This window comes from Pistacia vera, unplaced genomic scaffold, assembly GCF_008641045.1.
Source record: "Pistacia vera cultivar Batoury unplaced genomic scaffold, PisVer_v2 Contig407, whole genome shotgun sequence".
Classification (NCBI taxonomy): Eukaryota; Viridiplantae; Streptophyta; class Magnoliopsida; order Sapindales; family Anacardiaceae; genus Pistacia; species Pistacia vera.
Window position 1 is genome coordinate 59,511 of NW_022196232.1, and position 12,343 is coordinate 71,853.

The window sequence follows — 12,343 nt, forward strand, 5'->3', positions numbered from 1 at the left end:
AGGAAACCTAAGACCAAAGTGGAGACGCGGAATTTCAAACTCAATGAACGCTCTGTTCCGTCGGATCTCGCCGTTGGGAGATCCGAAGGTCTCGATGTTCCGATGCTGGATCAGTGGGTCCAAGAAGGACGAACCGTAGACCAATTACAGCTCCGAGACTTCATCAAACGGTTTGCGGTCCTTTAAACGATACAGTCAAGCTCTCCAGGTATTAAAATAAAAAATATAATCTCTATTGATGTTTATATATTTTATAATTTCTATTTATATTTATACTTTTTGAAAATATTTACCTTAAGAAATTGCCTTGAAGTTCATTAGAGAAGTTGAATGAAGTTTAAGAATACCCAGAATCAGGGATTCTCTGGTTTGTTTTTCTGCATTAGCTGAATCCGCTGGTAATTAAAGAAAAGAAACAAATTAATTCTGTTTAATTAGGTTTTGTCGTGTTACTTTGGAATTGATGGAGATAAAACATTGAGTTTTGATATTATTTCTTTTTAGTGTTTGCATAGCAATTTAAGAAGTTTTTGTAATTGGACCTACAAACAAGGTTCTATGTGGCACAAGAATTGGGTTGTTTCGCAGCATTGGTGTTGATATGGTTCAGAATGGTTATAACGGGTTCATTTGAAAAGTATTAAAAGATTCTGTGTTAGCATAAGAATTGAGTTGTTTCACGAGCATTGGTATTGATATGGTTCACAATGATATAATGTGTCCATTTGGAAAGTATTAAGTCTCTCTTAGGCTCCATTAGTCTTGAGTTCTAGAAACTTTTTGCTTCAACTATAAAAGAACAAAATAAGTCAGGAGGAAGTGGACGAACAAAGTTATTTTTACATTTCTCGATGGTAATGGCTATAGATGGATATATAGGTGGTGGCAGTTGAAGAGAAAAGTTTGGGTATGGTAATGCTATAGGTCATCAATTGCAGAAATTTTCATTTCTACTCTTATTAGTGTAATTATTTAATGAATCCTTGGAATTTGAATCAGGTTCTATTTCATTAGTAGTTTTACGACTATGTGTTTTTTTTCTTTTGGTCGGTGTCCCTATTGATTCTCCCATGGTTTATGATTGTTTGTCGATCCTAATTCAATACATCCATCGAGAGTATTTGAATTGTCAAGCTATGGCAAATCTACTACTATATTTCACTTGAAATTACTGAATTGATCATACTAATTATTCTAAAAATTTGGCAATTGGATTTGTAGAGGTTCATAAAAATTTGATCTAGAACAGATAACTGGACCCACAAGTTGTAGTGCCATACTAGTTTGATGTTATTTGCAAAGATATTACTTCATTTTGTCATTTTATTGTTTTCACATGTCTAAGACTAATCTTTCTGTCTCTCTGTTGTTCAGATGTCTATGTGGATGACCGACAAAAGATACCTCGTGCTTAATGTGGTGATATGGCCCACTCGGCTAGATTTGATCCATAAAGTTAAGGGGATAGAGCAAGCAGAAATTATTTTAATAACATTCCAATCAGTTAAGGGGCCATGAGGTTTATGGCACTCTTCTCAACTGCTATGTGAATGAAAAATCTTTGGAGGAGCAGAGGCCACCATGCAAGAGAGGGATTTGGGTTGGCTAAATATCCTCTGGTTTACAATCTTTTCTCAAGTTTTATTATCAAAATGAAAATTACGAGAAAATTGACAGTCTGATGCATGAAATGGAGGAAAAAGCATTGCTTGTGACAAAGTTACATTCGGCATCCGTCTTAGTGCCTATGCAGCAACTTCTATGTTAAAGGTTGAAGACACTGTGACGTTGATGGAATCGATTCATGGGTGTTTTAGATTGGGAAACTTCTTTATTGCAGCAAGTGGGTATGTAAAAGCTGGTCTTTTGGACAAGGCTTTGTCAATGCTGAAGAAATCTGGGACTAATAAAGGATGAAACAATGATAAACCATATGATTATCTTATCACACAATTGCTACATGTGGGAAGAAAGATGCAGTTTTAAGACTTTGGGAACTCACAGGAAAACAAGAAGGTCTACAATAGGGGCTATAGATGTGTCATACCTCTCTTTTGAAATTTGATGACATGGAAAGTGCAGAGAAGGTTCTGGAGGAGTGGAATCCCAATGTGAAACATGATATTCGGATTCCTAACTTCTTGATTGATGCTTACTGCAGAAAAGGGCTTTTGCAGAAAGCTGAAACTCTTATAAACAGGGCTAATTGAAGGGGGTAAAGCCTGATGCCTGACTTGGTTCATATTGTAACAGCGTATCTGAGGATAATCAAACTGAAAAAGCAGTGGACACTTTGGAGGAAGCATTAGTTGTTCGTGGTGACCAGCAGAACCAAATGAGAAAGTTGGGCTGCCTCTCTGGAATACTTTAAAGAGAAGGAGATTTGGAGGGAGCAGAGAAAATTTAAAATTACTCAGGGACAAGGAGATTATCTCTGAGATGTCCAAGATAGATTGTTGAACAATGTTCGGTTGGGAAATCAAACTTGGACGCAATCAACTAGTTCTATGGTGTTTCTTTGATCGGAAATTCATAAGCACTTTCAGAGCCCCGATATGATGGGAAGTGTTCGATCGTAGAAAGGTAATATGATGAGTATTTATTTGGAAATTTTCTGAAACAATCTGGAAGCCAATCCTAGACATCCCAACGGCACAAAGAGCTCAAAGGTTTTGTTTTAACGCCTTCTGTTGATTGTGATTATATACATATTTTTCATGTCAGTTTGGGATTATAATTATAAGCCAGTTCAAGGTTCATCATAGATTAGCGAGGAAGACTATTAGTCGCGTGCGTAAGACATTGGTTGAATCCTGCTTGAAGTAATTGAAAATTGAACATGATCCCAAATTCGTGTAGGACCAGACTGAATCAGCTTTAAATTAAATCTATACTGGCATTTGAGCCCAAGCTATGACAGAGTGAAGTCTTCACGAGATTTCGCCATCTTGGAAATGCCTCTCAATCGCACGGGACTTGGTTTGTCAAATCCCATTGAATGAGGCGCATGACCGTAGTAGGAAGGAACCTTAACAAATTGTGATCAAAAGTAGATTTTTTATCAGTTTCATCAATTTTCTTAGTTGCCAAACAAAACGTCTTCAATTTTCTAACAAAACTTACACTATTTTGAATTAAATAATATTATACTAATTACTCTCTTTTAGTTTATTTTAACATAAAACATATCAGTCTAATAATTTCATTATTCAGAAACTTAAAAGAAGGATTTATTATTAAAATCTTAGAAGGGTTGAGCCATTAACTCTTGTAAATATAAAAAAAGTAATACATTGCTTATAATTAGATGAAACCTATGGGCTTTGTTGTAATTATTCCTAAAAATAAATCAAATAATTTAAAAAAAAAAAAAAAACCAAAACCCTATAGCCCTTCTATTGCCTTCACTCTTGAGCTCTTCGTTTCTTTCTCTTTCTCTGATATTCCACTAATTTTGATCCATAAATGTGGGCCCATATTTTTTTACCCGTACCACACCTGCCTTTTTTTTTTTTTTTTATTGGTGGGCTGAGTAAACCCACGGGTACCATAGTAATTGAAAAAAAAAAAAAAAAAACATCCCTTCCAACAAAAATCTTAGCTCTTTAATGATCTCTCTTCGAACCCTCAAACCCTTACAATGAAAAATCTCCAAAAATTATGTAGACATAAAATAGAGGTGGAACAAATGGGCCGAGTTAGGCGGGTCAACCCTAACCTGGCCCCCATCAAGCTGGGTTCAACCCAAACTGCCTAAGAGGCGGGTCGGGTTCAACCTAGCCCGCGTATACCCTATCAGGCGGGCTGAGTGCTAGCGGGTTGGATGAAAAAGATTAAAAAAATAATAATTTTTTTAAATACCCATTTTATGTTTGAAATATAGCCGTTTTATAGTAGTTAGATGAGTCTTTTTGGTCATTTTTTTTTTTTTTTTTATAAATAGGGCCTAAACTCTCATATTTTCTTACATCCTAAATTCTCTCATTCTCTCAATTGAAATCTCTCAAGTCTCAATTATTCTCTTCGTTGTCAATTTGCTCTTATTTTAATTTTTATTAGTTTTTGTAATTTTCAATTCATATTTCCAAATTCCAATTCTCCTTCTTTAATTTTTTATTTCTTTTATATCCAATTTTTTTTTTTTTAATAATACAATGGATAGATATTTTCATCCCATCAATTTCAATGATGAAGGAAATTATTCTAGTCCCCCTGAATTTACTAACGTAAATGTAGTAGATTCAAATAGTCTCCCTTTCCCATTCTCAGAATTTGATACATCTCATAATATTTCCTCTTTTCCTCTCCATGTTGCTACAGCTCCTGGTGGTTCTATAAATCATCCTTGTAATCGTCGTCCTCATCCAACTCTATCTTAAGCAATAGCGGGTTCATCAACTGCAGTTGAAACCGACGATAGGCACACATCAGACATTTTAGTGCATTTCGATAAGTTTTACGAGATAAAAAATTGAGTTCACATGATGAAAGCAAGATGCAAGTATTGTGAAAATATTTATAAAGCTGATGCAGGTAATGATACTAATACTTCAAAAAGACATGCTAATAAACACATTACTCAACATGGAAATACAGAAACCAATTAAACTCAAATAACTAATATGGGTACTACTTTACGTTATAATTCTTATGTATATAGGGAACAATTAGCTTTATATATTGCTGCAACTGATTAACCAATTAATATGGCTGAAGATAAATATTTTGAAAGATTTATTAAAAAATTATTTTTTCTAGAATTTAAAAGTTATTCTAAAACTGAAACTAGAAATGATTTAATAAAATTGTTTGAGAAAATGAAATTAGAATTAAAAAATAAAATACATAGTTGTCATGTTAGTGTGACTCTAACCGTTGATATTTGAAGTGGCAGAGCTAAACAAGATTATATTTATGTGACTAGTCATTATTTTGATAACGAATGTAAATTAAATAAATCTTTATTGGGATTTAGATTAATGGTTGTGGATTATAGTGGTCAACAAATTTGCAATAAAATTGTTGAAGTTTTAGAAGATTATGATGTTGTTCATAAAGTGATAAGTTTAACTTTAGATAATGCAAGTGATAATAGTAAAGCTATAGATTTTTTTTAAAATAAATTTTCTTTTTTATGACAATTTGAAGTTTTTTCACCGACGTTGTACATGTCACATTATTAATTTAATTGTGAAAAGTGGTATGAAAAAAATTATGAATAATATTGATAGAATTAGAGATTCTTTAGTTTGGATTACTAGTAGTAATAGAAGAAATACTGAATTTCAAAATGGTTGTATAAAATCAAATATGTCTCCTAGAACTTTTGCAATAGACATGCCTGTTAGATGAAATAGTACTTATTTAATACTTGATTCATGTTTACCTTATACAAATTTAATTAGTTATTTTGTAGCAAATAATAGAGGTCCTCATTATTTGGTAGACAGTAATTGACATATAGCTCAAAAATTTCATTCTTTTTTTAAAGTTTTTTATCAATCAACTTTACAACTTTCTGGTGTGTATTATCCTACTGGTCTATTGGTAATACATACAATTATAAATTTTAGATTTATTTAAAAAAAAAAATAGAAACAATGAAATTTTAACGGGACCAATAGAGGCAATAAAATTAAAATTTAAAAAATATTGGAAACCAATTCATTTTCTTTATTGTTTAGCTGCCATATTTGATCCTAAAATTAAATTAGCATGTTTAGAAAATGGCTTAGACATGTTAAGTAAAAATTTACGAGATGAAACATATGTCAATCAACTAAGAGAGATAAGAGAGTGGGAACAGTCGCGCTATTAGGATCAATACAAGGTTGTCGACGATACTTTAATAGAATCATTTCAATTTTGTAATATAGATTATACAGATGAGGGAGGTCCTAATCAATCCCCAAATTAGTTATTTTGTAAATTATAACTTTCTAACTTGTAAATTAATTGTTAATTATTACACTCTTTTTTCCTTACCAAGTTTTTATCCCAATTAGGTTTTTCTTGGTAAGATTTTTAACGAGACAATAATTTTTGTATTTTATTATTTCTTATTTTATTTTTTGATAAATGAATAAATCTAATTTTTCTTATATTACAATTTAATTGTATTAAAATTGAATTAATATTTGAAATGTTAACAAAAAAAAAAAAAAAATTAATTGAATTATTGATATTTGAAAAGTTAGCTAAAAATAATTACACAAAAGAAAACAAATCAAAAAATAAAAAAATTTCGAGTCAACCTACACCAAAACTAGCTGGGTTAGGGTTTAGGGTTGAGCTGGGCTAGCCCTTCTGGCCAAGAGGTGGGTCGGGTTAGGCTCGACCCTTTTTTTTGCATAACTAGCTGCGGGCCAGGCCGGACAGGTTAGATGAAGGATGTTTGGGTGAGGGGGGGTGTGAATGTAGCAAATGAACGGAAATTGTGGGGTGTGATTGTACAATTGAAAACTATAGTGGACAGTAACGGGTACCGGGTACCTGAGGGTCCACCCGTACCCGCATAGGATAGGTCTGGGTCCAATATTTTGAACTCATTTAAAACCAACCCATTTTGGGCCTCGGCTCAATTGGACCTGTTTAAAAGTGACCCGTTTTGAGCTAGTACCTGTTGGGCTCGAACCATACTCGGTACACCCGTCCATTTTGCCAAGTCTAGTTAGGTGCATAGCCATTGTCTTCGGGTTGTGGTTTGTAAGCTTCAGACTTGGGTGCATAATCATTTTCTTCAGATGTGGCTTATAAGCTTCAAACTCTGGTGCATAGTCGTTATCTTTGTGTTACGGCTTGTAAAAAGAATAAATTTAATAACAATTTGACTTGTCTTTCTCTTATATTTGGACTGTGGCTCGTCAGCTTTAGGGTTGTGTGCATAGCTGTTATCTTCGGGTTGTGGCTTGTAAGCTTCAAGCTTGAGCCCAAGTGAAAGACAGAGTGAAGTCTTCACTTGAGCCTAGATTATTTTTTGGACTTTGGTAATAATAATGGTTGATGCCTAAATATGAAAAGAATAAATTTAAGAATAAGAGAATTTTGTTATTTTAGAAACCTAAAAGCGTAATTTCCATACAACTCTTGTAAATATAGAAAATATCAACTAAATTAAAGAAAAGGGGCTAAGACCCTATTTTTGAAACTAGCAGTGTTCCTCAACTATTAGATTAAACCTATGGGCTTTACTGTAAATTATTCCTAGAAATAAAAACCCAAAACCCTTCTATAGCCTTCAGCCTTGAGCCCTTCGTTTCTTTCTCTTTGTCTGTAATTTTTCCTGCAAATGAAGCTTTTAAGCTCGCGTACAATCCTTGAAGGCATCAATTTTCAGCTCCGTCTGCGGAATGCTTCGAGAATTTCCTCATACTCAACCGCAACACGAAACCTCACAACAGAATGGAGAAGCTCGAACCCGTACTCAAACTCAATGCGCGATCTGTTCCGTCGTATCTCGCCGCTGGGAGATCCAACGGTCTCCATTGTTCCCCTGCTCGATCGATGGGTCCAAGAAGGACGAACCGTAGAGAAAGAACAGCTCCAACTCTTCATCACAGAGTTGCGATCCTTCAGAAGATTCGCTCACGCTCTCCAGGTATTAACATATTAATTAAATTTTAAATTAATTAATATATTAATTTGGCATTAATAAGTTCATCCTTACACTCTTTTAGTTTTGCGTTTTGAGAAAAGTTTTTTTTTTTTTTTTGTCAAATTTGTATGTTTCCTATTTGAAAAATAAGATATTTTTCCGAACAAATTCTGATGAAGTGGGTTAAAATTTTGTATCCGCTTATGTAAGGTGAATCAGTAAAATAATATATAGATTCCTTTTAGAAAATGAATAGTGATAGGACTGCGCATGCTATTAAACTTCTTCGAGTTTTTGGAACACTTATCGCTTAATCTTTCACTTCTAGGCTTATTAGTGCAGTTCTTATCCTTGGACCTTACATTAGGTTCTGTTGATTATTATATCTTTTTGCCCCTTGTCTAACTTGTAATTTTATAGTTGCAATTGGTTCATGAGCTTTTTGTTGCGTTTGGTTTTCCATATTTTATCAAGGAATTGATTGATTGAGCTACTACAAGTCAACGACTGTGTTTTTACCCTGAATTTTCTTGAATGGACTGATGTAATCACATTTTAATATTTTGTGTTTAGAGTTTAAGGGATCATAAAAATTTTGACCTACTATATATAATTGGACCCTGAGTTGTAGTTGTGATGTTGATTTTGAAATTATTTGTAAAGATGCTTAGCCTTTATATGATTACTTCATTTTAGTCATTTCATTGTTTTGGTGTCTCACTAAGATATCTCTTTGTCTCTCTACACCAGATATCTATGTGGATGACTGACAAAAGATACCTCCAACTTACAGCCGGTGATGTTGCCATTCGGTTGGATTTGATCTCTAAAGTTCATGGAGTAGAACAAGCAGAAAACTATTTCAATAATATTCCAAAACAATTAAGGAGGTTTTCTGCTTATACTGCTCTTCTCAACTGCTATGCCAATGCAAAATCTGTGGAAAAAGCAGAGGCCACCATGCAGGAAATGGGTGATTTGGGATTGTTTGCCAGAACACCACTGATGTACAATTCTATGCTTAATCTTTATTATCAGACTGGAAATTACGAGAAACTTGACAGTCTGATGCGTGAAATGGAAGAAAAAGGCATTGGTTATGACAAAAAGACATTTTGCATCCGTCTAAGTGCCTATGCAGCTGCTTCTGATGTTGAGGGAATTGACAAGATTGTAAACTTGATGGAATCCAATCCCAATGTTCTTGTGGGCTGGGAAACTTATGCTAATGCGGCTAGTGGGTATGCAAAAGCTGGGTTTTTGGACAAGTCTTTGCAAATGCTGAAGAAATCTGAAGGACTAATATCTGGTAAAAGCCGCTTTAAAGCTGCTAAAGCATATGATTTTCTTCTAACACAGTATGCAACAACTGGGCAGAAAGATGAAGTTCTAAGACTTTGGGAAATCTACAAGAAGAATATTACTGTTTACAATAGAGGCTATATATCTGTCATATCTTCTCTGTTAAAATTTGATGACCTGGAGAATGCCGAGAAGATATTTGAGGAATGGGAATCCCAGAGTTTAACCTATGATTTCCGGATTCCAAACTTCTTGATTGGTTCTTACTGTAGAAAAGGCCTTTTGCATAAGGCTGAATCTCTTATAAGCAAGGCAAAATTGAAAGGGGAGAAGCCAGATTGGAAGACATGGTTTTATATGGCAACAGGATATCTTAAGAATAATCAAACTGTAGAGGCAGTGGAGGCGATGAAGGAAGCATTGGTGGTTTGTCGAAACAAGTGGAAGCCAAGTAAGGAATGCTTGGCGGTCTCTTTGAAATTCTTAAAAGATGGTTTAGACGACATGGAGGGAGTCGAGAAATTTATAAATTTGCTCAGGGAAAAGGACATTATCTCTGAGGATCTCCAAGAAAAATGGTTGAATAATGTCCAGAATGGGAAGTTGAACTTTGACGCACTCAGTAATTTTTATGGTGATGCTTTGATTGATGATGCAGAAGCACTTTCAGCGCACGAGGTTGACAACGATGACTCAGTAAAACAACAGGAAACATGTTGAATACGAATTTGAAATAGATTTCAACTTTCTTTGATTGTCTATAATGTATTTCAGCTAGGAGGAAAAGGCAATCCTTTCAGTCAAATTCTGAAATCTTAGGGGTGTAAATGTGATTCTGTAAACATGTGTTTTTAACCCAAGCAAATTAGTAGGAAAATCGAAATGATGTTCTTACCTTGATCAAATTAAGCTGCTTGTATTAATTCATATTAGGGGTAATTTGGTAATATTTACGTACACTTCACGGTATAATTTTAACAACTCACTAAATAATACTTAAATGACAGGAAGATTTTTTTGTTATTTCATAAACTATAAGGAAATTTTGTATTTTACGGGTATATGCTCTAACCCTAAAAGATTAGTAACCTTGGTCTATTTTAAAACAAAACATTTCAGCCCACACACTCAATCCAATTCCAAGTCATTTGACATGTATGGGTTGGGTCAAAATTGTTATCGTTGTAAACAAATCAGGTGTCTTAACAATCTGAGTATAAGGATAAAATAATTTATGAATATTTTGTAGATTGTGTTAAGAATAAGGGTATTACTGTTAAAAAATTTTAATAGTTAATGGTAAAATTGTTACAAAATTAAAATTACCAAGTAATCTTAGAAACTGTTTAGGAGGTTTTTTTCTAATGGTTTTGGGGGGTTTTTAATTAGACTGGTTTTGAAGTGTTCTATGTACTGGTTTTAACTGGCTCAAAAACCCTTCAAAACTAATGTAGTGTATTTTCAAGGGGTTTATAAAACCCCCCAAATCGGGGTGTTTTGGTTGGTTTTAAAATTTTATTCCATAAATACCCCGTTCACTACAAAACTATCCAAATTTTATTCAAAAATCTCCAATGGGTAGAAATTAGAAGTATTAAATATTCCTATATGCTTTGTGTTGTGTGTGGTTTCTCCGCCAAGCTCAGGCCAATGCAAGGATGTAGCTCGACCCAGAATGATCTCAGCAACTATGATTGATCGACCCAACATAAGCTCATCGAGCCATAGCTCGACCCAGCACAAGCTAGTCGCAGATAATCTAAAGAATTAATCAATCAATCCCCAGATTACTTCAAATCCCGGATATCACAAGAATGACTGGATCAATAGTTGTCATTGCGTGATCATAGCGCCCAATCGCAAGGATATCGGAATTATGATTCAAACCATTTGTAATCCCCTTAATTTTGCTCTTTCCTTTATGTAAATCTTATATATAAACCCCCTAAAACGATGAGAAGGGGGATACAAATTCTGGATTAAAACTACATTGTTAGCTTTCACAACATATACAAAAAACACAATGGACGTAGGCTATTAACTTAGCCGAACCAATTTAAAAGGTCTCTTTGTCATTTACTTTCTGGCGTTATCATTAACTCATTGTTGATTACCCGTAATAATGCACACATCAGTTCCGATCCCGACAAGGTTGATCGGATTTCGCTGGTTCATGCAGAATTTTGTATCAACATTTTAGCCCTAGAATGAGGGCTTGTGCTAGTATTTCGAAGATCTCGACAAACATTCATCGCGATTTACCTGTCCTAGGACCAAAATGATGTTCACCAGATCAAGAACTACCACCGAAAATCACGAGAACGTGTAAACTGCCCACCAGGAGGTGCAACAAGAGAATGCTAGATGCTGACCACTTGTGCCGCCAACTCAGCATGCTGCAAACAATCAGGGGGTAGAGACATTAAATCCCATGAACAACTAACTGATGGAGATGATTAGAATAATGGTTGCACATGCGATGCAACAAAACGTGGCTGAGCTGAGGAACCAACAACCAGTCTCCTAGAACCCCGACCAGTTGCGCTTCACCAACGTTACCCCAACAGGCATGAATTATATAGGTCGACAATCCATTTCGTCACCGTCAGGGGCAATCAACACCTCCAACCTCGCAGAAAGCTCCTCACGTACAAGCGAGAGTCTCGCGGGAAAACAAACCCCGGGAGGCGGCTAGGGAAGCAATCGTTTAGAGAAAGCAAAGGCGATGGACACCACTAAGAAGTTAAATGGTATTCCCATCGTCATCGTGCCGGTTTTAACCCACGCCTAAGACAAGATCGATCTTCGCAGGCTCATAAAGCGAGTCATGTGCGTCAATCTGCCAATGACTGACATTTTGGTTGTGATCGACGTCACAAGCAATACACCGACGAGCATGATAGCACCTACTAACCCAACCATCATGACTCAACCTCGCCTATCAACGTGTGCATCGGAGGAGCTTTGCAAGCAACAGACTTGCAAACCCCTTGCTTAAGGTACAGTTTAACAGAGCTAACCAAGGAACCAAAATGAAAACTTGGATCGCATGCAAATGATTCTCGACGATCTAAAAGCCCCCCAAAACAACCTAGCAGAAGAAACAGTAAGTTCCCCTTTTACGGAGGAAGGCGAACTCCATCAACTCCTGCAATAATTCTCCGCATTATATCTACAACAATTTCAGGCAAGGAGACAGTTCGCAATGCCGCTGAGCTACTTGAGCAACATTCGCAAGAGCGAGATGAATCGATAACCTCGTATTTAACGAGGTTCTAGAACGAGCAGGCAAAGGTCATTGATGCCTTTGAATAATCCATTCGGACTCTCATGATCATAGGGATCAGACCTAACACGGAGCTGTGGAAAGAGCTCTAGAGCGAAGACCATGTGAGTTTGGCCAAATTCTACCAGATAGTCGCAAAATACCAATGAGTAGAGAGCTCG

At 35.4% G+C, this 12,343-nt stretch overlaps 1 protein-coding gene across 1 annotated transcript; it reads left to right on the forward strand.

The window, feature by feature from the left end:
- Window positions 1-7,242: 7,242 nt before the first annotated feature.
- Window positions 7,243-9,788, forward strand: LOC116142378 (pentatricopeptide repeat-containing protein At2g20710, mitochondrial-like). Its single transcript, XM_031427800.1, has 2 exons — window positions 7,243-7,597; window positions 8,345-9,788. The coding sequence occupies exons 1-2, from the start codon at window positions 7,289-7,291 to the stop codon at window positions 9,614-9,616; spliced, it is 1,581 nt and encodes a 526-aa protein (XP_031283660.1). The 5' UTR covers window positions 7,243-7,288; the 3' UTR covers window positions 9,617-9,788.
- The last annotated feature ends 2,555 nt before the right edge of the window (window positions 9,789-12,343 follow it).

Bases quoted from the DNA above. Each gene is read 5' to 3' on its own strand.
- LOC116142378 (XM_031427800.1), top strand. From the start codon at position 7,289: ATGAAGCTTTTAAGCTCGCGTACAATCCTTGAAGGCATCAATTTTCAG. The intron at 7,598-8,344 runs GTATTAACATAT...TCTCTACACCAG, and splicing joins GATTCGCTCACGCTCTCCAG to ATATCTATGTGGATGACTGA.